General features: G+C 43.6%; 1 protein-coding gene across 6 annotated transcripts in view; it reads left to right on the top strand.

Moving 5' to 3' along the window:
• Positions 1–26901, top strand: part of MTMR12 (myotubularin related protein 12) — a 102597-nt gene that overhangs the window by 33407 nt on the left and 42289 nt on the right. For 4 of the 6 annotated variants that reach the window (XR_016220120.1, XM_008262096.5, XM_089312682.1 and 1 more), the window contains exons 2-6: positions 11094–11154; positions 14900–15042; positions 16767–16839; positions 17703–17833; positions 19876–19969. Coding sequence is in view for 1 of the 6 variants with exons in the window: in XM_008262096.5 (XP_008260318.1) it covers positions 11094–11154; positions 14900–15042; positions 16767–16839; positions 17703–17833; positions 19876–19969 (502 nt within the window). In the remaining 5 variants the exon portion in view is untranslated. The remainder of the gene's footprint in view (positions 1–11093; positions 11155–14899; positions 15043–16766; positions 16840–17702; positions 17834–19875; positions 19970–26901) is intronic. The other 2 variants (XM_089312681.1, XM_089312684.1) reach the window with 1 other exon arrangement.

Below are 26901 nucleotides of genomic sequence, written 5' to 3'. Positions count from 1 at the left end.
AGTTAATAAGTATAAAGCTCTTTGACTAATATCTGACACTTAAGGCTCAAGAAATGTTTATCATTATTTGCTTCTTACCTTCAGTAAGCATTGACCCTGTACTCACTTTGGAAAGAGGTACTGTAAACTTTGGCATTCACAGGTTGAACATTTGAAATTTCACCAGTCCATTGTGTTGTTTTTACTTATCCGGGTGTAAAAGTCAGGTTCAACAGCCTTTAATCACGTATCTGGCCAGTTTATTGATGGAAGGCAACAGCTTATACACATTTAGGACAAAGCACTGTCTAGAGTAGGATGAACATGTGGGAATTTCATCTTGTCTTGGAACCCATTCTGAGATCCATATACAAGATTCAGCATATTCAGACATGGGTATCCACCACTCTTCTCTGTTCAGTTGTGTTCATTCTTGTATCAATTAGCAAAGGATGGGGAACACCTGTCTTCCTAAGAATATTGAAATGCTGTCTCTATATTTTCTAGTTCGATATTTTTCTTGTGGAGTTCAAAAAGCTATTTTGACATAAAGGAATGAGGAGAATATGGGACATTGCCAGTGAATACACTTCATTCTGTTCTTGTTACCCCTTCTCCACCATTCAAACAAGATAGTTTCTGAAAATCAGATTAAAAGAAAAATTCAATAAAAAATATTTTGAGGGGAAAATTTCTTTATGATTGCTGTTTATATACCCTGATTTGTTGAAGGCCTCTAGGTTTTTTCTGTTCTTGGCACTGGTGATTTGGCAGAGTCAGGGGTACATAGTTGAGGGTAGTGATGGCAATATTTATTTTTTCTTGAGCAGATCATCAGTAAGAATTGCATAATGTATATTTACAGTCTTTTGCAAGTGATCACCTAGATATGAGTGATGTTTGAGTATAGCATGGCACTTACATTCCAATGCCCAAGTGCTTATATAGATTTTTATTCTCAGTTACCAACTTTCAGCAACTTGATCTACTTTGAATAAAATTGGCAGCTAAGAAAGCTTTTTCTGTTGTAAGCATGCCTGAGCAGTCGCTTTTATAGGATGTAGTATCCTTTTAACAAAGTCATTAGTTTACTCTTCAGGTCATGTTGTTCAAAATACCTTCTGTTTGCAAAAGATAAGATGCAAAATGATCAGATGTAAATCATTATGGACTTCTAAAAACCAAATATTATTAATAGAAAAATGTCATGTCTTTTTCCATAGCTTCAGATATTTCTATGTAGGCAAAGTCAGTGGCCAACCTGGGCATTGCTAGTTTCTGGAACTCTGATCACAGAAGAAAGAATTGAGACCTTCTAGGTTAGTTTAACATGGGAAAGAGGATTGGGAGGAAAGTTACTGTACTCACATGACAATCTTGAATAATCTTATAGCTCTTATGTAGTATGTTTGAATTCTTTGTTTACTTATGAAAGCAGAAATTCAAAGAAAGGAGATTAAGGACAGATACTGCTGTATCCAACAATGAAAATTTACTGAATACATGTGCCAGATATTTATATATGTAGCTCTAAAGACCTCATATTAGGTAGATTTTTTTTCAATTAGAAGCTGAAGCAAATTTGGGTTAATTGACCTATACCAGGTCATATTTGTAGTTACCAGAGCTAGATTTGGACTGTGATCCTCAAGTCTGTATTATTTCTGTTATTAGTACCAGTGTAGAAGGTTGGAGAAACATGAGGAAAGGCAAACATTTATTATTAAAAATACAGCTTTCAGGGGTGGGCATTGTGGCACAGCAGGTTAAGCTGCCACTTGGAATGCCCACATCCCATAATTGGAGTGCTTTAGATTGAGACTGCTTCACTTCTGATCCAGCCTCCTACCTGGGAGGCAGCAGATGATGGCCCACTTATTTGTATTCCTGCCATCCATGTAAGAGACCAAGATTGAGCTCCTGGCTCCTGGCTCCTGACTCAGCCGTGGCTACTGTAAACATTTGGGGAGTGAACTACCAGATGGAAGATCTCTTTGTATCTTCTCTCTGTGTCACTCTGCATTTCAAGCATATAAATAACTTTTTTAAATGTAGCTTTCTACTTTTAAAAGGATAAATTTTAAGATTCCCACCTAATATGTGAATGCAAATATATCTTCTCCCTCAGATTTTCTGTTTAATGGAGGAACTAAAGAATATTAAATGTCTAGTCTAGAAAATAGGGTAACTGAGGAAATTAAATGTCTGTGTTGTGTCTTTTTAGCGCTTGGTGCCAAGTACAGTGGAAATCTTCCATGTGCTGTTTCACTCCCTAAATGGTTACAACAGCTAGGCTGGGCCAGACTGAAGCCAGGAGCTACTTCCTGGTCTCCCACATGGATGCAGTGGTCCAAGGACTTGGGCCATCTTCTGCTTTCCCAGGCACATTAGCCAGGAGCTGGATCTGAAGTGAAGCAGTCGGGACTCAAACTGGCACCCATATGGATTGCTGGCATCACAGGTGGCGATTTTACCTGCTGTGCCACAATGCTGGCCCCTTGGGAATCAACCTTAACTTTCATATGCTTTTGCTGTAAGTGGCAAATCCTTGTATAGTACAGTACAATTCTCTTAAGAGAATTTGTCTGACTTCTAATCAGTTTTGTAGCAAGACTTATTTCCTACTACAAAAGTGGTTGCTTCAGGGCTGGCGTTGTGGTGTAGTGGGTAAAGCCACTGCCTGCAGTGGCAGCATCCTGTATGGGTGCCGGTTTGAGACCCAGCTGCTCTACTTCCAATCCAGCTCTCTGTTATGGCCTGGGAAAGCAGTAGATGATGTCCCAAGTGCTTGGGTCCCTGCACCTGCATGGGAGACCTGGAGGGAGCTCCTGGCTCTTGACTTTGGGAGGGCCCAGCTGCAGCCATTGCAGGCATTTGGGGAGTGAACCAGCAGATGGAAGATATTCTCTCTCTCTCTCCCTCTCTCTCCCTCTCTCTCCCTCTCTCTCCCTCTCTCTCCCTCTCTCTCCCTCTTTCTCCTTCTTTCTCCCTCTCTCTCCCTCTCTCTCCCTCTCTCCCCCTCTCTCCCCCTCTCTCCTTGTTTATGCCTCCTGTAACCCTGCCTTTCAAATAAATACATAAATCTTTAAAAAATGGTTGCTTCAATTATTGTACTCATCATAAGGAAACTGGAGACCATGTTTATTAGAACTGGCACATAGCAACGAAGAATGTGGACTTTTAAGTTGAATGAGACATGGGCTAATCCTTGGTTAATAACTCATTTTCCTGTAAAACCTCACAGAAGTTACTGAATGCCTTTAAGCTTTGGTTTTCTCATCGATAAAATGGAAATAATAGGACAGGTACTTAAAAATGTTCAGGGGAAATTGATTTTTTTATTTATAAGATTTGTTTATTTGAAGGGCAAAGTGATAGAGGAAGAGACAGAGAGATCTTACATCTGCTGGATCACTCCCCAAATGGCCACAAAAGCTAAGGCTGGGCCAGTCCGAAGCCAGGAACCAGTAGCTTCATTCAATCTCCCACGTATGTGGCAGGGGCCCAAGCACTTGGGCCATCTTCTGCTGCTTTCCCAGGTGCATTAACAGGGAGCTGGATTAGAAGAGGAGCAACAAGGACTCAAACTGGTATTTTGATACAGAATGTCAGCATTGTAGATGGCAGTTTAACCTACTGTACCACAACATCAGCCCCAGAAATGAAATTTAAAGATAAGTTTGTTTTGGTGCCAAAAAATTTGAAATCTATGCATGTGAATATCAGTATTAGAACTGTTACGAGGATTAATGAGATCCTAATGAAGATTACATATCTGGCACATAACAGAAGCTTAAATATTGGCTGTTATCATTAGAGTTGAAAGTATGCAGTGGAGGTGGAAGATGAGAGAGGCAAACAGATTGTAGAAGGCTTTGGGGCTGGCGCTGTGGCATAGTGGGTAAAGCTGCTGCCTGCAGTGCCAGCATCCCTTATGGGCACCAGTTCAAGTCCCTGCTGCTCCACTTCCAATCCAACTCTCTGCCATGGCCTGGGAAAGCAGTGGAAGATGGCCCAAACCCTTGGCCCCCGCATCCACGTGGGAAGACCCAGAGGAGGCTCCTGGCTCCTGGCTTTGGATTGACGCAGCTCTGGCCATTGCAGCCAATTGGGGAAGTGAACCAGCAGATGGAAGACCTCTCTCTTTCTCTCTCTCTTTGCTTCTCCTTCCCTCTCAGTGGAACTCTGACTTTCAAGTAAATAAATAATAAGTAGATAAGTCATAAAAAAGAAGACTTTGATCACTGTATAGAAGCTTTAGACGTGTCTGTTATTACTGCCCAGAGACCTTTCTGATTTAAGTAGGTTAGGGTGTTGTTATGATCTAGGTTTGGGATGAATATGGTCTTGCTATAATTTATTTACTGACATTGAGGCAGAAGCTCACATATATCTGATGGTTAGGTCACTTTTTTGGAGGGGGGCAGCATTTCACTACTATGCTATTCTTTTTTTCTTTTTTTAAGATTTATTTATTTATTTGAAAGTCAGAATTACATGCAGAGAGAGGAGAGGCAAAGAGAAGTCTTCCATCCGCTGGTTCACTCCCCAGTTGGCCGCAATGGCTGGAGCTGCACCAATCCAAAGCCAGGAGCCAGAAGCCTCTTCCAGGTCTCCCACATGGGTTCAGGGGCCCAAGGACCTGGGCCATCCTCCACTGCTATCCCAGGCCACGGCAGAGAGCTGAATCAGAAGAGGAGCAGCTGGGACTAGCACCCATATGGGATGCTGGCGCTTCAGGCCAAGGCGTCAACCCGCTGCGCCACAGCGCCGGCCCCACTATGTGATTCTGACCTCTCCTTCCCCTGTCTGCAGTGCTTGAAGGAAGCCTGATGAATGGCAGCAATTTTAGTAGGAGGTTAAAGCACTGTAAGGAATCTGAGTGTTTTTCCTGCTGCATGCTTCATAAAAATATGCCTCCTGGATGACTTATTTGCCTTTTGGACTTCCTTTTATCAGATTTATTTTTGGCAAGCAATTTAGTGCCAACATTAAAGCATTTTTTTTTTAATTTTAATTTACTTGAAAGGCAGAGTTTTAGAGAGGCAAAGAGAGAGGTCTTTCATCTACTGGTTTGCTCCCCAGTTGGCTGCAATGGTCGGAGCTGGGCCAGTCCGAAGCCAGGAGCCAGGAGCCTCCTTTAGATCCCCTATGCGGGCACAGGGGCCCAAGCACTTGGGCCATCTTCCACTGCTTTCCCAGGCCATAGCAGAGAGATGGATCAGAGGCGCAGCAGCTGGGACTCGAACTGGTGGTCATTTGGGATGCTGGCAGTGCAGGCAGCAGCCTCAACTGCTACACCACAGTACTGACCCCATCATTAAAGCATTTTTAGCATCATTCGAGGGAAGATGAGTCACTGTTCTCTCTTCTCTCTCTCTCTCTCTTTTTTTTTTTTTTTTTATGATTTTTTAATTTGAAAAGCAGAGTCACAGAGAAGAAGGGGAAGAGAGAGAGATCTTCCATCCACTGATTCACTCCCAAAATGGCTGTAATGGCTAAGTTGGGCTGGGTTAAAAGCCAGGAGCCTGGCAGGGGTGGCAGGGACCCAAGCACTTGGGCCATCCATCTTCTGATTTCCCAGGCAGATTAGCAGGAGCTGGACAGGAAGTGGAGCAGGCAAGATAAACTGGAGCTTATGTGGAAACACACTGCACCACATTGCTGCTGAAGTTAGTGCTTCTAAAATGAAAATTGTTCACTAAGCTTTTGGAGCATTTGACTGAGATGAGGGTAAGTGGGCAAAGGTCCCCAGCTTCTTCTTTCCCTCAGGAAATGCTCTAAGAGATTGATCTTCATCCCTGAGAATATGGTTACACGCATGATTGAGTGATTTGGAATGGAGAGAGTGGGTCTATAGGAGTCTTCCTTTTAGTTTCTAGTGAGGGAAAGCTGTCAAGGATCCTGCCTCTTGGACACAGATAGCAGAGTCACATCTGTAATGTGATTTCAACCCTGGCTAGACTCTAGCGTGCCATCTCTTTGTGCAGTGCAGCTCTCAGTTTCAGATGTGGACACAGGCTGGGACTCCCTTGTAGGATCTCTGTCCTTAATGTGTTGTACTATGCAAATTAACAGTATAACTAATATTCAAACAGTACTTTATACTTTGTGTGTCTGTGTGGGTGCAAACTGTTGAAATCTTTACTCAGTATATACTAAGTTGATCTTTATAAAGATAATTAAAAATGAATCTTAAAGAAGAATGGGATGGGAGAGGGAGTAGGAGATGGGATGGTTTGTGGGTGGAAGGGTGGTTACAAGGCGAAAAACCTCTATAATCCAAAAGTTGTACTTTTGAAATTTATATTTATTAAATAAAAGTTAAAAAAAAAAACAAAAAAATACAATAAAATATATATCCAGGGGCTGGTGCTGTGCTGTAGCGGGTAAGGTTGCCACCTGCAGTGCCAGCATCTCATATGGGCGCCTACTGGGGTCCTGGCTGCTCCACTTCTGATGCAGCTCTCTGCTATGGCCTGGGAAAGCAGAAGAAGATGGCCCAAGTCTTTGGGCCCCAGCACTCATGTAGGAGACCTGGAAGAAGCTCCTGGCTTTGGATTGGCTCAGGTTCAGCCGTTGTGGCCATCTGAGGAATGAACCAACGGATGAAAGACCTGCCTTTCTCTCTCTTTCTCTCTGCCCCTGCCTCTGCCTCTCTCTGGTTCTGCCTTTCAAATTAATAAATCTTAAAAAAAAAATAAAATATATATCCACATATCACTTATTTTGGAAATCTCAAGGTTAGGAATGATGTGAAGTTTGTTGTTATTGTTGCTTTACGTGTTTTTTTGTTGTTGTTGTTGGAAAGTTTTTATTTAATGAATAACAAATTTCATATGTATAGCCCTCCCAACCCCCTGCTTTCAGTTTTTAAAGTCACTTTCTGTTTTACCTGGTGTGTGTTGGGCACAGGGTAGGCCCAGAGAGGTCTTACAGGGAATGTGTTGGTAGCAGTCAAGGAAAGCCATTCAGGGGTGGTTTTTTTTTTTTTTTTTTTTAAACCAGCTGAATAATGGCAAAATCCTGTGAGGGCTTTAATATCCTCATCCAACCTAGAACCCGCATACTTCAGGCTATGGATGCTAAGTCTGACATTTGATTCCTCTCTGCCCATCTTAGTGATATCCTGTGACTCTAACTGTATTATACATTCATAAAGTGGGTGATATGATTCTAGTCATCTGTGGCTTGCAACTGACTCTGGCAAATTTATGCCAGCAAGAGAACTTGCTGTAACAGGTGAACAAATGGTGTTCATTGGCATCACAAAAGCCTGGAAGGGCATAGACCACCATTATTGTTTGTGTGTCTGGAGGTTGGGCTTTTATTTCCATGTATCTTCTTCATGCATCTCATTCTCTGTGTAATAGCTTTTCTCTGTTTCCCCATATTTGTCACCAAATTTACAAATCTGTGGTTTAAGGAGCTGTCTTGATTAATAGCTCTGAGCTCTTCAGCCAAGTTAATAGGAGAGATAAAATACTTAACTCCATGTTGTTATCTACAGTCCTTGATAGTTTTCCTGTGCAGTTGACTGGGGAGAAGGAGGTTTGTTTCAGGAGGTTGTAGGAGGAGGGAATGGTAGTTTGGGGAAAGGAAGTTTTGGCAAGGTCAAAACCCTAAAAGGTGTCTCAGAATGTTTTGTTTCTGGAATATAAAGAATTTTGTTAACCATTTCAAGGTTTAATGTAGATAGTTTTGGATCATAAAAATGCTTTATCACCAGGTGACTTCTGGTGACATAACCAGAGGCTGCAGTTTTCTCCAGGCTGGCTCCAGTGTTTGCACTGAATTCCGAGTACCAGTCATGATGATCTTGATAGTTTTGTAACAGGTGATTGAATTTAATGAATAATTTTGCTCTCTCTTCAGAGAAAGATGATAGAACCTGTAAAAAAATAATTGTGCTTTAATTTAGTTCTTTACCAATGACATGATGAAAATGCTCAATGAGAATTTCTAAATTATCAACATGCTGATAGCATTTACATATTCACAGATAGTCTTTCTTGCTTAACCCCAAAGCAATGCATCAGAATCAACTAGGGGAGCTTTTCCCCCCAAAGAAACCTTTTATTTAATGAGTACAAATTTCATAAGTACAACTTTAGGAATATAGTGATTCTTCCCACCATACCATCCCTCCCACCCCACCTCATCCTCCTTCTCCCATTCCCAGTCCATTCTCCATTGAGATTCATTTTCAGTTAACTTTATACACAGAAGACTGACTATACTAAGTAAAGATTTCAATAATTTGCACACACACATACAAAAACTGGGAACAAGTTTTACAGTTAATTCTCATAATGTGACTCATTGAGGACAGAGGTCCTGCAAGTGAAGTAAGTGCACATTGACTCCTGTTGATTATTTAACAATTAACATTCTTATGTATGATGTCTGTGATCACCCATGGCTCTTGACATGAGCTGCCAAGGCTATGGAAGCTTTTTGAATTTACAGTCTCTGTCAATATTTATACAAGGCCGTAAGGAAAGTTGAAGTTCTCTCCTCCCTTCAGAGAAAAATACATCCTTCTTTGATGACCTGTTCTTTTCACTGGAGTCTCAGTCACAGAGATCTTTCATGTAGGACATTTTTGTCACAGTGTCTTGGCTTTCCATGCCTGAAATGTTCTCATGGGCTTTTCAGCCAGACTGGAATGCCTTAAGGGCTGATTCTGAGGTCAGAGTGCTGTTTTTTTTTTTTTATTTTATTTTATTTCCATTTTTTTATTATTTTTTTATTTTTTGGCAGGCAGAGTGGACAGTGAGAGAGAGAGACAGAGAGAAAGGTCTTCCTTTTGCTGTTGGTTCACCCTCCAATGGCCACTGTGGCCAGTGCGCTGCAGCCAGCGCACCACGCTGATCCGATGGCAGGAGCCAGGTACTTCTCCTGGTCTCCCATGGGGTGCAGGGCCCAAGCACTTGGGCCATCCTCCACTGCACTCCCTGGCCACAGCAGAGAGCTGGCCTGGAAGAGGGGCAACCGGGACAGAATCCGGTGCCCCAACCGGGACTAGAACCCGGTGTGCCGGCGCCGCAAGGCGGAGGATTAGCCTAGTGAGCCGCGGCACCGGCCCAGAGTACTGTTTAAAGCAATTGTCATTCTATGAGTCTGCTGTGTAGACTGCTTAACTGGGGAGTTTTTTACAAAACTTGAGGCCCAGCTTTCCTCCTTACACATCTCCAAGTCACTAAACTTATATAGGGTCTGAATGTCTTTATATAGGTAACAAGCCCCCAGATGATCTGACATGTCCAGAGTTTGAGAAGCACTGCCTCAGAGGGACTTGATTAGTTGACATTCATGGAACAGAAATCATAGTCTTCTCCAAATTAGACTATGCTCAAAATGGGTTCTCAGGAAAAGCCATGACATTCTTCTTCAGCCTTAAGATGGGGTGTCTAGCCTCTCCCTGCCTCAACTATACCTGTTTCTTCTAATGCCATATCTCGGTCTGAATTAAAAAATTCAGAAAACTTAACCCATCTAGAGCTTTCTATGCTGCCCCCCCTCCAAATAAAAGAATCCAGATTTATTAGTTGACAGCACTTGTGTATCTTATAGAATTTTCCATAGTCAGGATTTGGCTGATTGAATCCCCCATTATCATTTAACATGTTTTTCTGTTCCAGCGTTTCTTACAAATTAGTCAATTGCCATGTAAACTAAGATTGAGGTTAGTTAGACATTTTACCAAGAATACTTCCTAGGTGGTGCAGTAGGCTTCTTTAGAAGTCCTACCATGCTTCTCTTTTGGCTGTGTTAACAATAGTTATTTATTTTTATCATTATTTTTTTTTAAAAAAAGATTTATTTGAAAGGCAGAGAGAGGTAGAGAGAGGTCTTCTTTCCTCTCTGCTGGTTTTATTTCCAGATGGCCAAAATGGCCCAGACTGGGCTAGGAGGAAAATCAGGAGTCATGTTCTTCATCAGGGTCTCCCAAAGGGTCTCCCAAAGCCTTGGGCCATCATCTGCTGCTTTCATTAGCAGGGAGCTGGATCAGAAGTGCAGCAGCCAGGATTTGAACAGGCACCCATATGGGATGTTGGTGCTGCAGGCAGCAGCTTAACCTATTACGCCACCACACTGGCCCCAACAATAGCCATTTATGATCATTGCTTTGGAAGCACCATTCATTGAGGTTTTCTAAGTATCTTTGAATACTCAGTAAACACTGAACCCAAATAGAGGCACTCATTTATTGAGAAACAGTACCACAGATCCAGGCCTTAATTCCCCATTTGCCTTGTGGTTTTAGGTAAGGAAGGGTGGGCAAAGGTTGTTCCAGCTGTCTTTACTGAGAGCAGGTGAATCTGTAGTGATATACATTCATACTTTCTTTCCTCTTATGTCTTCAAGCCTTTTCACAGATTCATTTTCTCAGAAGAACACAAGCATTTGCTTTCCGTCTTTGATTCTCGTTGGAGGGAGGTGGAACCCTACTAGTGCATGTCTTCTATTTCTCTGACTGTATTTGAGCTGTCTTGCTTTGATGTGTGATACTTTAACTTGCTCCTTTACATAAGGAATGTCCACCCCAGTCCTTCTGCTGGTTACAGTTGTTATCAATCCTAAATATTAGTTTCTGCATTTTAAAAATTCATTCATTCATTTGAAAGAGCGTTCCTGTCCACTAGTTCATTATCCATCCACATGTCCACAGTGTCTGGGGCTGAGCTGGGAACTGGGAATCAGTCCCAGTCTCCTACATCGGTGGCAGGAACCCAGTTCCTTGAACATATTGCCGTTAGCGTCTGCATTGTCAGGAAACTGGAGTCAAGAGCTAGAGCCGGGTATTGAACCTAGGCACTTCAATGTAAAATGTTGGTGTTTTAGATTGTGTCTTAACCACTAGGCCAAACACTGGTCCCCAAGTTTTTAAAAAAATTTTTTTTTAATTTTAGTCTGATAAATTGACTATTCCTGACTGTTGGAATTTTCTGTCTTTCTTTAGTGAAAAGTTTTTAAAAAGTAACTAGCTTTTCAGATTAAAAAAACTCCTAGGGTAAGTAGTGTTTTAGTTTGTATTCCAAAAGCATGGATTTATTTTATTCTTTTTGAGCCCTTAAACGAAAATACTGCCTTTTGTTTTTCTTTTTTAGGAAATTCACACAAACGAAAAGGAAGTAACTGAGAAGGAAGTAACTCTTCACTTGTTGCCAGGTATCAGTGCTGTTAGCAAAATACTCCTTGTACAACTCAAAGCTAATGAAAAATTACATCATCCCTAGTATTGCTATATATAAACTCCTTTTTGTTTTCATCCTCTCACATGTAACAGTAATGAGTTGAACAAAAATACCACGGTCTTTAGTTCAGTAACTACACACCTGCGTCTAAGTATTATAACATCTGCGAAGAATTTTTCTTGCTCTTTCTTTGCCCAAACTGAGGAAGCTAACCCTGGGAAATTCTCACCTCATTCACAAAGAAATGAGGCCTTTTTCATGGTGGCCTGTTTAACCCCATCCAGTATTCTGATAGTCAGAGAAGTGTCTGTCTCCAAAATAACCCCACACCCCCTACTCTGTGTCTGCTGCCAAGTCTGTAGCCGCCCTTGAATAGTGCAACTGTCCAACCTTCCAGGGCAGGCATTAGAGGTGGTCTCACCCTTAAGTCTCAGCCTAGACATCTGATCACTTATACCAGGTGTGCTGGGGTTAATCACCTCTGGGGCCACCAAGGCGTTGCACTGTGGTCATTTTGGAGGAGCTTGGTTGGTTATCTTTTTTTTTTTTTTTTTGGCAGATAGAATTAGACAGTCAGAGAGAGGGAGAGAGAGAAAGATCTTCCTTCCGTTAGTTCACCCCCCAAATGGCCGCTACGGCCGGTGTGCTGCACCAATCCAAAGCCAGGAGCCAGTGCTTCCTCCTGGTCTCCCACGCGGGTGCAGGGCCCAAGCACCTGGGCCATCCTCCACTGCCTTCCCAGGCCACAGCAGAGAGCTGGACTGGAAGAGGAGCAGCTGGGACTAGAACCCGGCACCCATTTGGGATGTTGGTGCCACAGGCGGAGGATTAGCCAAGTGAGCCATGGCGCCGGCCCCAGTTGGTTATCTTTTTTAAAAATTCATTTAATTATTTATTTGAGAATTTTTTAATGATTCATTTATTTATTTGAAAGGTAGAATTAGAGAGGGAGAGATGGAGCTTCTTCATCTGCTGATTCACAATAGCCAGGGCTGGGCCAGGCCAACGGCAGGAACCTGGAACTATGTGGTTTCCTATGTGGATGACAAAGGCCCAAGGAATAGGGCCATCCTCTGCTACTTTCCCAGATGCATTAGCAACGAGCTAGATCAAAAGTGGAGTAACCAGGGCTCAAACAGGCACCCATATGGGATGCTGACATAGCAGGCAGTGGCTTAACCTGCTGTGCCACAACACTGTCCCTGGTTGAATATTTTTCATATGGAGGAGTGTGACTATAGCTTAAGTTTCAGTCATCTCTGAGTTCAGGAGCGGAAAGGACTAGGTGGGACATCATTTAAGTATATACAATATCAGCTATGTATTCAGTCCTTTTTCTACTTTTTCCCAATCCAGAAAACTTTTTATTATTATTTTTAAACTTTATTTATTTATTTGAAAGTCAGAGTTACACAGTGAGAGAAGGAGAAGCAGAGAGGTCTTCCGTCCGCTGGTTCACTCCTCAATTGGCTGCAATGGCCAGAGCTGTGCTGATCCGGAGCCAGAAGCTTCTTCCAGGTCTCCCACGAAGGTGCAGGGGCCCAAGGACTTGGGCCATCTTTTACTGCTTTTCCAGGCCATAGCAGAGAACTGGATCAGAAGTGGAGCAGCTGAGATTTGAATCAGCACGCATATGGGATGCTGGCACTGCAGGTGGTGTCTTTACCCTCTATACCATAGCAACGGCTCTTGTAACTTTTTTGATGTTTTTCATTTTTATAGGCATTTTTATAATAATATCAAATCTTTATTCAAATCTCAGTTTTTCCTTGTCTTGGGGCTTATAGATTCTGAAATTAACTTTTATTTTTAGCTTAGTGTTATATATATTTCTCCCATCTCTTGGAGTACCCACTGGTCTCTTCTGAGAGTGCAACTGTGGGTTCATTGTTAACTTCTCTGAGCCTCAGTTTTTTAAACTAGACCAGGATCATTCCAGCGTCCCTGCTCTCGTGAGTTTAAATTCTGTATTTGGCCCAAACAGGTTGATAACTGGTGCAGGGCGCCTCTGCAGAGGGCTTCACCAGGAGTGTTGTTGTCACTCCTGCATTCTGGTTTCTGTCCTTGGTCTGTGGGAATGGGGATAGGCCGGCCTGATTTTGGAGAGAGCCTCACAGTTAAAAGCTGCTTCATGCTGGGAGTGATTCCTGCACAGGAAGCCTCGCTCATTTGCCTTCCACCTTGGATTTAGCTGAAGTGCTTTTTCTGGGACTATTTTAAACCCCATTGAGGCCCTGACTTCATTGTTTTCTTTAAACTCTGTGGTCTCTCTAGAGACTAACCTAGTGACTGAGCCATCTTCCTGTGTTTCCTTAGAGTTTCAGCCAGAGGTATTAACCCCTTAAAAGATGGAAGAAAAAAAACACTATTAATGTATGTCCCTTGATAACCTAGGTGCCTGCAACTCTTCTTTATTTTCATATTGAAAGCTAGACTAAATGAGTTGTGAGCCCAAAAGTAAATTAAGGACTTGAAAGGAGATACTCAGAGGGAGATTCTGAGGGGAAGATGGTTATCTGCTAGATGGGAAGAAAATTTGTTGCAAAGTATGTGCACTTAGTTTTTCATTTCTCTCATGTTCTTCTTCTCTCTTTCCTTCCCTTTCCCAGACATCCTGCTCTCCTAAGCTTTTCTGTGTCTACAGAGCAAAGAATACTTACCTATCCCCTAGTCCTAATCTTTCCGACTATCAAGAGAAGTACTCCCTGTCTCCAGAAACTACAGCTACTCATGTGTGCTGGGCACCTGCATTTTGAGTAGGGGAGGTTACACATTTAGAGGAAATGCTCTCAACTAAGAAAGAAAGGAAACAGTTTTTTTTCCCCTCACAAACCTCTGACCTCTCCTTTCCTCCCATCCTCTCTTTGGAGCCACAATGCGGGTGGATGTGGTGCTGCGGAAAGCTGCAGTGGGATGTCAGAGGAAGTCCTAGGGTCAGGGAGGCATCCTGCTCTCACAGGGATGTGGACTTGGGATCTACTCATTAGGGGGTCAGTTCTCTGGAACATCTGTTGGGTAAAAGTAATGAAAACACTTAGGATCTGTGGTTGAAAGTGCAGCTTGAAGGGCTAGCGCTGTGGCATAACAGGTAAAGCTACTGCCTGCAGGGCCAGCATCCCATGTGGGCGCCAGTTCAAGTCCCAGCTTCTCTACTTCAAGTCCCATCTCTCTTTCATGGCCTGGGAAAGCAGTAGAAGATGGATGGCCCAAATCCTTGGCCCCTGCACCCATGTGGGAGACCCGGAAGAAGCTCCTGGCTTCGGATCAGCACAGCTCCTGCTGTTGCAACCAACTGGGAAGTGAACCTGTGGATGGAAGACCTCTCTGTCTGCTTCTGCCTCTCTGTGTCTGCCTTTCAAATAAATAAATAAATCTTTAAAAAATTGTTTATTCTTTTGTGTATAAATAAATCCTAAAACAAAAAGTGCAGCTGAGGTCATACCACATATTTGGAAACTTCCATTTTTCACAGCGAGAAGGTAGAGAAATGACCTGTGTGAAGTTGCATCTGAGCCATTTTGATTTCACTTTTTGAAGTCCCTACTCTGCTTCATCTTCCTTAAGTTTTTCAGTTCTTGCTATGCTGAAAATTGCCAAGTTCTAGAGTACTACATCATATTGTGTCTTAGTCCTATGTAAATAGAGCTGGGAAGCGCCCAGTGTTTGCCTACTGTTTGTTCCCTGAGGCTCTGAGGAAGACTTGTTTTGGTTTCCACCAGGTGAACAACTGCTTTGTGAGGCCAGCGCAGTACTGAAGTATGTCCAGGAAGAGTCCTGCCAGCGGGGGGTCTGTGGGAGACTTGTCTGCACTGACTTCAAGATTGCCTTCCTGGGTGATGATGAACCTGCACTGGATAATGCTGTATGTATAAGCTGTGTTTGTGGGAACAGTGCAGTTTGCTCCATTGTCTTTTCCCCAGCTTCTCAGTCTCTCCATGCTCAGCCCCACACACCTAAATACAAATCAGAGACACAAGTCCTCCTCGCCAGTCTGCTCTCTCCTTCAGGATCTCCTTTCAGTGACAGGACTGTTTAGAAACTTCCTATCTGGCCGGCACCGCGGCTCACTAGGCTAATCCTCCACCTTGCGGCGCCGGCACACCGGGTTCTAGTCCCGGTCGGGGCGCCGGATTCTGTCCCGGTTGCCCCTCTTCCAGGCCAGCTCTCTGCTATGGCCAGGGAGTGCAGTGGAGGATGGCCCAGGTGCTTGGGCCCTGCACCCCATGGGAGACCAGGAAAAGCACCTGGCTCCTGGCTCCTGCCATCGGATCAGCGCGGTGCGCCGGCTGCAGCGGCGGCCATTGGAGGGTGAACCAACGGCAAAGGAAGACCTTTCTCTCTCTGTCTCTCTCTCTCACTGTCCACTCTGCCTGTCAAAAATTAAAAAAAAAAAAAAGAAAGAAACTTCCTATCTGGGCCTTGTCACACTAGCTTGCATTTGACATCTTAGGTAGACGTGAACTTTCTCTCGTTTTGTTCTGTATTTCAGCACAGGATGTATCACTCTGGAATAATTTCCCAGGTATACTAGTTCCCCATATGTTCTCTATACTACACTATTTCTCAAATTCAGAAACTGAGTTCAGTAGTAAAACTGATGGCGAGGGGCCCGTGCTGTGGTGTAGAGGGTAAAACCGCCACCCGCAATGCTGGCATCCCATATGGGTGCCGGTTCGAGTTCCGGCTTCTCCAGAGTTCCGGCTTCTCCAGTTCTGATCCAGCTCTCTGCGATGGCCTGGAAAAGCAGTGGAAGATGCCCCAAGTCCTTGGGTCCCTGTACCCACGTGGGAGACCTGGAGGAAGCTCCTGGCCCCTGGCTTCGGATTGGTGCATCTCCAGCCATTGCAGGCACTTGAGAAGTGCACCAGTGGATGGAAGAACCTCTCTGATTCTCTCTCTCGTTCTCTGCCTTTCAAATAAATAAATCTTTTTTTTTTTTTAAAGAAACTGGTGGTGAATACTGCTTTTGAATGGGTTTATTTTAATCTGAACACAGTAGTATCCTTATGAGACATTGTCCCCACCTATGAAGGATGAGGAGTTGAGTAAGAAGAGAGCTGTATGTTAATGGAAACACAGCCAAAGCATTTCCTGGCCTCACTGTGCCAGCTGTCCAGGACCACTCTTGCTTCAAATAGCAGCACCATTGCTGCAGCCATATCTGGTCTTTGTGCTGCCACCTGCAGTTGCGGCTTGGTTCAGCGTCTTGTACAAGAGACAGCATTTACCAGAAACATGAATTTCCCAGCATTCTTCATAAAGCTGACTTCAGGTATCTCTGTCACTCACCTCTTTGCATTCATGTGGAGAATGTTAGCCTGCACCCCGCTTTCCCACACTTCTCAGGATGATCAGGCCTGGCACGGTGAGTCTGCCTGGAAGCAGCCCAGAAGTGGCGTTTTCTGCCTGTGTTTGAAAAACAAATGGTTGTGAGCTTTTCTCACATATTTCATCATCCCTTGTTTAGAATAGGGCAGCATTTCCCCGTTTATGTTGATGTGCAAGTAGACAATGATGATTTGCTCTGCTTATAAATGTCTTAACAGTACGTAGAAAGGAGTCACAGTGTCCTTTTGAATCTTTTAGGAAACTCAGTTTAAGAACAAGATTATAGGAGAAAATGACATTACACTCCACTGTGTTGATCAGATTTTTGGAGGTAAGTATCTGCTTTCCCTTGAGTTGTAGCCTGCCTATGAATGTGTAGCTGGTAATGGTGACAATATTTTGTGCCCCTTTGTAGTTACTAAAAATTTGTTCACATATATTATCTTGTTTAAATCAGTTTCATGGGTGATAAAATTGGTACATAGAGCCGCTGTTTGAGGCTCACTTAGCTGGAGGAGTTTGGACTTGGACTTAGAACCTGTTCTAAGTCTCTATGCAAAACCACTATAGATAAGATACTGCTCATACTTTTTGCTACCAAAGTCAGCTGTGTAGGTTTGACTTGAGTGGCTAATCTGATAAAGGTCTTACATTAGGATGTCTTTTTCTGCTGACTAAACAAGCCTCTTCTGCCAAGCCTCTTTCTGTTCTACTTCTCTATTTTTATATTGAGGTCATTTTCAGAATTTATACAGCGGCCATTTATGATGTTCTTAATACCAAAGAGTGCTGGGTCTAAACTTGGTGACAGAGATGAAGGTATCAGCAGGGATCCTAACCATAAACCCAAGGAATTGGCTGTTAACAAAAGCATGTCCTAAGTGATCTCCCTTCCGTCTTTGATAATCTCAGCTTTCAGAGCTGGGTTTTCTTCAGGCTGGTGGTGTCAGTTCTGCCAGCAACAACCAGTCAGTTTGAGTCTTGTGCCTACTGCAGAAGAATGAAGAACCTTGACTGCTTTCAGAGAGCCAGGGCTCCTGCTATAGGCACTTAGAAGGCAGACAGTGCCTCTCTTCACTCTCTTGAACAAATGAAGGTAGACTATTAACTTAGACTGTTAATTTATTGTTTCTTTAACTTGTTGCTGTATGTAACAATTTCCCTTCCTGTTTTCCTCATTGTATTGATTTTTAGTATTTGATGAGAAAAAAAAAAGTCTCTTTGGACAACTGAAAAAATATCCTGAGAAACTCATCATCCACTGCAAAGACCTCCGAGTGTTCCACTTTTGTCTGAGGTACACAAAAGAAGAGGAAGTCAAAAGGGTAACTTTTTTGCATGTGTTTTTAGGTTTTATTTCCCATCAGGTTTTCCCCATTAACTAAAAGTATTTCTTGTATTGCACAAAAGTTGGAGGGAGGCTTTCTTTTCTTCTAAAATTTATTTTCATTTTATTTGAAAGGCAGATAGAGACAGATGGAGAGAGATCTTTCAACCACTTGTTTGCTCCCCAAATGCCCACAACAGCCAAAGTTGATTCAGACTAAAGCCAGGAACCCAGAACAAATTTCAGATCTCCCACTTGGGTAGCAGGGACCCAACTGCCTGAGCCATTGTCTGCTGCCTATCAGGATGTATATTAACAGGAAGCTGAATTAGAAACAGCCAGGGCTTGAACCAATCACTCTGATACACAATTTGGATGTCCCAAGCAGGGATTTAACCACTGTACTAAATGTCTGCTCCAAAGGAAGCCTTTTACTCTGTGAAGTTGAAATTGATTACAGTCCTTTATTCTTTGACTGGAATTTGAGAGGCAATTTGGTAAAGCATGTCTGTGTATCAGCCTGGTACTTGGTGCCTTTAATCCTTTGACTTATGATGTTTTTATTCCTAGAGTCACAGACGGGTGGGGGAGCTCATAAGGTTAGGAGGCAGTTGGGGAAAGGGAAGAATGGGACAGCTGAAGTTTATCTCTCTGTCCCCCCTCTGACAGCCTTTTCAGAAGACAGTAGCAGTAGCAAAGACTTCCAACTCCTGTGAATAAGTGAGTTTACCTCTGGGAGGTAGTGATTGTGCATGGAAGGAAGAAGCCCGCAGGTCGGATGAGCAAAGCCAGGTTGTAGGTGTGCTTTGGGAGACCAAGTAGACTTAAATCCCCGGGGTGCCATGGCAAATTGGAATGTTAACTGACCTCAGAAAGTGGCTGTATTTATTTTACGTTTGGAGTAACTGCCAAGATCTCCTGAGATACTGAAAGTCTGAACCCTGCCACTCTCCTGGTAAGTGCATCAGGGGAAATCTAGCAAGAGGCCAGTTTGTGTATAATGTCTTGGCTGTGGTGACTTATGTATACTTAAAAATAACACCTTAGTTTTCTTTCAGATAGTGTGATATTTCAGTTAGAATAGTAAACATGATTCCAGTATCTATTTTGAGCAGGAAAATAATAGTTTAGTTATAGAAAATGTCCTGAGAGGCCGATACTTCACTTCGAATGTGGTTTTGGTCATCTGTCCAAACATATTTTTGTCTTAACACAATAAGCAGAAAGTACTAATACACTGTTTTCTCTTCCTTATCTTCTGGAAGGTTCTAAGCCCACAGCAAGTGAGTCAAATAGCTAAGTAACATTTGCAATATATAGTGAACAATGTTTTTTTTTTTTTTTTTTTTTTTGACAGGCAAAGTGGACAGAGAGAGAGAGAGAGAAAGGTCTTCCTTTGCCGTTGGTACACCCCTCCAATGGCTGCCGCGGCCGGCACACCACCCTGATCCAATGGCAGGAGCCAGGTACTTATCCTGGTCTCCTATGGGGTGCAGGGCCCAAGCACTTGGGCCATCCTCCACTGCACTCCCTGGCCCACAGCAGAGAGCTGGCCTGGAAGAGGGGCAACTGGGACAGAATCCAGCTCCCCGACCGGGACTAGAACCCGGTGTGCCGGCGCCGCAAGGTGGAGGATTAGCCTAGTGAGCCACGGTGCCGGCCCAACAATGGTTTTGAGTTTGTGAAGAAGATGTTTAATAAGTGTCTTGTTTAGTGTCTGATATTAGCTATAAGTCTTTGACATGTGAGATTTTTTTGAATATCTGGCTTGCTGTGGCACTTAAGTTTCTTGACACTGTTTTTGAGAAGTTAGACTATGTTTTAAAATTTTCCCTAGAAATCCACTACTCTTAGAAAACCTGAAAAATTGATTAGCATTCTGTTGGTTTGGTGTTATTCCAAGAGCTAAGTTTAGAGGTGGTTAACATGTTGTTCGTTGAGCTCCAGTAGTGACTGGAAACCTAGATAACTTGGCTCTTGCCTTTCCTAGTGTTTATCTATCAAAAGCCTAATTATATGCATTGGTTGATTCTTTTCTAGATTGTCAGTGGGATAATTCATCATACCCAGGCACCTAAACTGCTTAAACGATTGTTTCTGTTTTCCTATGCAGCTGCTGCCCAAAGCATTATAGGTAAGTGTTTCTGGGCTTCAGTTTGAGGATGGGCAGGAGCTTGTACTTCCCACCTGCAGCCAATGGGAGAAGACTCATCCTTGGGCGAGTTGGGTTTTTTCTTCTGTTCTGTAGCATTTGATCACACTTTGGTGTGGGTAATTCATCAGAAGATTTCTCTTACTTTTCCCTGTGATCTTTAACTTAGCTCTTTAAATTTGTTTACTTGCTTTTTTTGTGAGGGATTGTTTGGTGGCTTCTTATGAAAGATAAAATAAGTTATAACTGGAAATAAGAGACTATACAAAAACAAAATTGAGACAAGTTAAAAGTAATCTTTGTCCCTGGGCTTTTTTTTCCTTCCACTTAAATATACTTGATGTCATTTCATAACTTCCTAGAGAATGCCTTACATTCTAGAAAATTTTTAAGCAACTGGAGCATGCTTTACAGGAAATATTTTGGGCAAAGTGGGACATTTTTACATAGGAAAAACACATTAGAGAATTGGTTTGGTAAGGAGAAGTGAAGATTCCAGATATTTCCATTTAGTTTGCTGAGAAAGAAAGCCGTCTTTTAAGTAAGAAACTCTAGTCTTCTGAATTAGCTATTAACAGTGCTTAACATTAGAAATGTTTCACACATGGCTGACTGCTTTCTCTGGTTCTCCCCTCAGTTTGTTCACTTGCTCTGCCCTTTACTTTTTAAAAATTTATTTATTTATGAGAGGGAGAAAGAAAGAGGGCTCTCATCCACTGGTTCACTCCCTAAATGCTCACATCAGCTGCTGCTGGGCCAGGCTGAAGACAGAAGCCAAGAACTCAATCCACATTTCATTTGGGTGACAGGGACCCAACTATTTGAGCCATCATTTGCTGCTTTCCAGGGTGTGCATTAGCAGGAAACTGGAATTAGGAGCAGAGTCAGGACTCAAATCCAGGCACTCTAATATGGGATGTGGGTATCTCAAATCAGCATCTGTTTTTTTAAAGCTATATTTATTTATCTGAAAGGCAGAATGACAGGGAGAGAGGGAGAGATGGAGAGAGAAACTTTCCATCCACTGGTTTACTCCCCAGATGGCTGGAACAGCCAGGGCTGGGCCAGACCAAAGCCAGGAGCCAGGAACTTCATTCTCTCCTCCCACTCAGATATCGGGCCCAAGTACTTGGGTCATCTTCTGCTTCCTTCCCAGGCATATTATAAAGAAGCTGGATCAGAAGCAGAGCAACTAGGATTTGAACCAACACTGTGATATAGGATGCTGATGTCACAAGCTGTGGCTTAACCTGCTGTGCCACAACACCATCTCCCAACTCAGCATCTTTATTATTATTATTTTTAATTTACTTGTTTTGACACAATGGCAGAAGAGGGGTTTTGGGGGTGGAGGGTGGGAGAGGGAGAAAGAGACTGAGGGGCAGAGAGAGATCAATCAAATCTGCTGGTTCACTCCCCAAATGGCTGCAACGGCCAGTGCTGGTCCAGGCCAAAGCCAGGAGACCAGAACTCCACCTGGATCTCCTACAAGGATTTGGGTCATTATCTACTGCTTTCCCAAGCACATAAGTAGGGAGCTGGATTGGACAGGGCAGCTAGGACTTGAAGCTCTACTCTGATATGGGATGCCAGTGTTGCAAGTAGTAGTTTATTCTGTTGTGCCACAACATGAGCCCTGACTCAGCATCTTAACCACTAGGTGAGATGCCTGCTCCTGCCCATTACTCTTTGTTTTTCTTTTCTTTATTTCCTTTTTTAGAAAGGCAGAGTGGCTCTTTTTCTCTCTCACTCAATTCTTTCTCTCTCAGTTTCTGTCTGTCTCTTTCTATCTGTCTCCTGATCTCTCTCCCTCTCTCTGTCTCTTTTCTCTCTGTCTCTCTTGATATCTCTCTTATGCTCTCTCTCTCTCCCTCTTTTCCTTCTTCACCACTTCCTTCCGGTCTATCTGGTTTCCCTCAATAAACCCTTTCCCTTAAAAAAAAGAAAGAGTGACAAAGAAAGAGAGAGAGACATAGATTGATCTTCCATTCAGTGGTTCACTCCTCAAATTCCCAGAACAGCTGGGGCGGGGCCAGGCCAAATCTAGTAGCCAGAAACTCCATCCAGGTCTTCCATATGGATGGTAAGGATCCACACACTTGGGCTGTCACCTGCTGCCTTCCCATGTGCATTAACAGGAATCTGGATCAAGTGAAGCACTCGGATCAAACTGGCACTCCACTATAGGATGCCAGCATCTCAAGCGGCAGTTTAACCTGCTGCCCAGTTACTGCCCCTGCTCTTCATTAAAATGAAGTTGATGTTTAATGGTCTTCAGCCCTTTGTGCTTTTTGTCAGGCAAATGGCAGTTTTACCACTAGTTGCTCATTTGGTAAATGTTTATTGAACACTTGCCATGGGCCAAGTCCTGTGGGGGTATGGTGGTGAATAGGACTAAATCCTTGCCTCTGGGAAGCATTTGTCAGACAGTAGAAGCAGCTTAGTGATGTGTCCTCTTTGTGATGTTTCCTCCCACGGTGGGAGGCAGACTGTCAGAGGGAAAAGGCTCTGCCTGCACTGCTGGTGGAGGATGCTTGAGCAGGAGTATTTGGTAGGCTTAAGTGGTATTTTAGGCAGTGGGGTTGACATGTGAAAAGATGTAGGTGTCTCAGAGAAGATGTTATATTTTGGGAAGCACAGGAATTTAGTTGAAAAGATACAGGTTTTGAAGTATCCGTCTCAACTAAGTTTAGTCCTTACCCACCCACCTTTCTCATTTTCTTTCTTTCTTTCTTTTTTCTTTCTTTTTTTTTTTTTTTACAGGCAGAGTGGACAGTGAGAGAGACAGAGAGAAAGGTCTTCCTTTGCCGTTGGTTCACCCTCCAATGGCCGCCACGGCTGGCGGGCTGCAGCCAGCGCACCGCGCTGATCCAATGGCAGGAGCCAGGTGCTTCTCCTGGTCTCCCATGGGGTGCAGGGCCCAAGGACTTGGGGCATCCTCCACTGCACTCCCTGGCCATAGCAGAGAGCTGGCCTGGAAGGGGGCAACTGGGACAGAATCCGGTGCCCCGACCGGGACTAGAACCTGGTGTGCCGGCGCCGCAAGGTGGAGGATTAGCCTAGTGAGCCACGGCGCCGGCCCTCATTTTCTTTTAAAGATTTATTTTATTTATTTGAAAGTCAAAGTCACACAGAGAGAAGGAGAGGCAGAGAGAGAGAGGTCTTCCATCCACTGGTTCACTCCCCAATTGGTCGTAATGGCTGGAGCTGCGCCTAGCTGAAGCCAGGAGCCAAGAGCTTCTTCTGGTGCAGGGGCCCAAGGACTTGGGCCATCTTCCACTGCTTTCCTAGGCCACAGCAGAGAGCTGGATCAGACGTAGGGCAGCCAGGACTTGAACAGGCACCCATATGAAATGCTGGCACTGCAGGTGGTGGCCTTACCTGCTATGCCACAGGCAGGCCCTTTTCTCATTTTAAAAACAGCAGTATTGGCTGGGGTACTGGATTCTTTCCCAGTTGCTCCTCTTCCAGTCCAGCTCTCTGCCGTGGCCTGGGAAGGCAGTGGAGGATAGCCCAAGCGCTTGGGCCCTGCATCCGCACGGGAGACCAGGAGGAAGCACCTGGCTCCTGGCTTCGGATCAGTGCAGCGCGCTGGCCGTGGCGGCCATTTGGGGGGTGAACCAACGGAAAGGAAGACCTTTCTCTCTCTCTCACTGTCTAATTCTGCCTGTCAAAAAAAAAAAAAAAAAAAAAAAAAGGTAAAGAAACAAAAAACAGCGGTATTGATGCTCTCCTTAAAATATTATAAAGAGTTAAATGCATGGTACACGGGGCACGGTCTTTTTTTTTTTTTTTTTTTTTTTTAGATTTATTTTATTTATTTGAAAGATGGAGTTGCAGAGAGAGGTAGAGACAGAGAGAGAAGTCCTCCGTCTGCTGGTTCACTCCCCAGATGACAGCAATGGCTGGAGCTGGGCCGATCCGAAGCCAGGAGCTAGGAGCCTCTTCCAGGTCTCCCACATGGGTGCAGGGGCCCAAGCACTTGGGCTGTCCTCTACCCTTTTCCCAGGCCACAACAGAGAGCTGGATTGGAGGTAAAGCAGCCGGGACTCGAACCAGCGCCCATATAGGATGCCAGCGCCTCAGGCCAAGGCTTTAACCCGCTGCACCATAGCGCCGGCCCCAAGGGCACAGTCTTACATGAGAGTTAATTGAGAGTAAAACTGCATATCATTCATTGATATAATTTGAAAAAATATACTTTCTTTTTAAGAATCCTGCCTGTTCCTTCTATCCTGACTATTGGTCAGGTTCCAGCATAGGATAGTTTTTTTGGATTGCCAATATAGGTTGACCAGCATTCCAGAATCTTTACCTTGATTGACCTGGGGGGGTTCTTTACCTTCTGGTGGTGTCTTGTGTAAGAGGCTCACAGAGTGTAGCATTTTTTATTCTATTTTAGTTCATTCTCCTCTCTCCTTTCTTACCCTCTTTTTTTTTTTTTTTCTTTTTGAGAAGTAAAGATTATAACTGATAGATACTAGTTGACCAATTTGATTTTTCGTTGAATGGGATTAGTAGAAGTAAGTCTTTTGCAATTTGAATACTTTAATCCCTGGCTTTAATAAGTCACAAATGTGTTTTGGCTGTAAAGTCCTTAATTCTTATGACATGGCATTGTAGGGAAAGACCTGCCAGTATTGCTAAGAAAATTATCTACTGTGCTGAATGGTGGTATTACTACTGACACCTATGGGTTTTTGTGTGTGTGTTAGTGCTTTATGGAGAATTTCCTTTTATAGTTGTTTGGGTTTGAATTCCAGTTCTACAGTTACCTGGTTCTGTGACTTTTTTGACCTTCCCTTGCCATAAATATAACATGAATGAAATAACATTACCTGTTATGTTTAGCCCATCCTCTAGGGCTGTAAGGATTGAGGTAAGTATCCTTTATCCAAGATCCATGGGATGACAAGTGTTTTAGAGTTAAGACTTTTTTGGATTTTGGAATATTTATACATAATAAAGTATTTTGGGGCAGGACCCAAATCTAAGCATAGAATCCATTTATGTTTCATATGTTTTTTTTTTTTTTTTTTTGTTTTTTGACAAGCAGAGTGGACAGTGAGAGAGAGAGACAGAGAGAAATGTCTTCCTTCTCCGTTGGTTCACCCCCCAATGGCCGCTGCAGCTGGCGCGTTGCGGCCAGTGCACCGCGCTGATCCGAAGCCAAGAGCCAGGTGCTTTTCCTGGTTTCCCATGGGGTGCAGGGCCCAAGCACTTGGGCCATCCTCCACTGCACTCCCTGGCCACAGCAGAGAGCTGGCCTGGAAGAGGGGCAACCGGGACAGAATCCGGTGCCCCGACCTGGACTAGAACCCGGTGTGCCGGTGCCGCAGGCGGAGGATTAGCCTAGTGAGCCGCGGCGCCGGCCCTCACATGTATCTTATATATTTAGCCTGAAGGGGACTGGTGCCATGGCTCACTTGGTTAATACTCTGCCTACAGTGGGCGGCATCCCATATGGGCACCGGTTTCTAGTCCCAGTTGCTCCTCCTCCAGTCCAGCTCTCTGCTGTGGCCTGGGAGGGCAGTGGAGGATGGCCCAGGTGCTTGGGCCCCTACACCCACGTGGGAGACTGGAGGGAGGCACCTGGCTCCTGGCTTCAGATTGGCGTAGCACTGGCCGTAGCAGCCATTTGGGAAGTGAACCAATGGAGGGAGGACCTTTCTCTCTGTCTCTCTGTCTCACTGTCTGTAACTCTACCTGTCAAATAAATAAATTAAAAAAAAATATATATATATATATATATATTTAGCCTGAAGGTAATATTATGCTGTATTTTTAGTGTACCTGTGTTTTGACCTCACATGAAATCAGGGAATTTTCCACTTGTGGCATTATGTCAGCACTAAAATTTTTTCATATTTTGGAGCATTTCAGATTTTCAGATTAGGTGTGCTCAACCTGTATAAGCATTAACTATTGTCATCATCCTTATTTTTGCTATGATTTGGTTTTGTTAACAGGAACAGAATGAGTTGTTTTATCACTTTGTTTTTAGATGTGCAAAGGCTTGAACTAACTGTGATAGAATTTATATAAGTACCCGAGAATATTTTGGTGCATACCACCCCCAGCAGGCAATGCTGTGACTTGGGAGAGGACCAAGGATATGTTGGCTGGGCTGCAAGAGCAGTACTCCAAGGGTAGGCATTTGGCAGAGCTGTTAAGATGACTGTTGAGATGTCTATAAAAGTGCATGTTTAATACTGCCATTTCCTGCTAACGTTGACCTTGGGTGGCAGCAGTGATGGCTCAAGTAGTTGGGTTCCTACTGTCCACTTTGGAGACCTGGATTGAGTTCCACCTTCCACTCAGCCATTGCAGGCATTTCGGGAGTGATCCACTGAATAGAGGCTCTCTCTATCCCTCTGCCTTTCAAATAAATTAAAAAATGAACTGAAGAAAGAAAAAATCAGTATTCCCCTGCATTTCATCCTAGTGGGTAGTGGCAGGGCAGAATTAGGTGCAGAAGTGCAGGTCACCATCATGTAGCCTTGGCTGGCAGGCAGTGACTTTCACCAAGGCTCTCTGATCTGTTTGTTGCCTTCAGTAACCAAGTATCACACAAGACAGTTCTCTTGCAGGTGTTACATCTTCAAACTGAAAAGGATTTACATTCAGAAATTTGACATGCTATTCAAATCAGTTTGCCATTTTCTGCACATATTGGTAGGGCTAAAAATATTTCATTATTTTAGCATTTGTGCCATGCCTGTCTTTTAGGGCTACACACAATCTCTTTGTGTTACATAAGTTATCTCATAGTCAGATGACTGAAAATGGAGCTATAAATTGCTTCTGCAAGGGGTGGAGCAAGAACAACTCCTTTTCTGTCGTATAAAAAGAGCCTCAGTCTTAAGTTTGGATGAATGACAAAAAATAGGACAAGGTTAGGAGTAAGGAGTGAA

This window comes from Oryctolagus cuniculus, chromosome 14, assembly GCF_051225735.1.
Source record: "Oryctolagus cuniculus isolate XC-2025 breed Fujian yellow rabbit chromosome 14, ASM5122573v1, whole genome shotgun sequence".
NCBI lineage: Eukaryota > Metazoa > Chordata > Mammalia > Lagomorpha > Leporidae > Oryctolagus > Oryctolagus cuniculus.
Note: the sequence above shows the minus strand (reverse complement) of the source record. Positions and strands in the feature narration are given on the sequence as shown.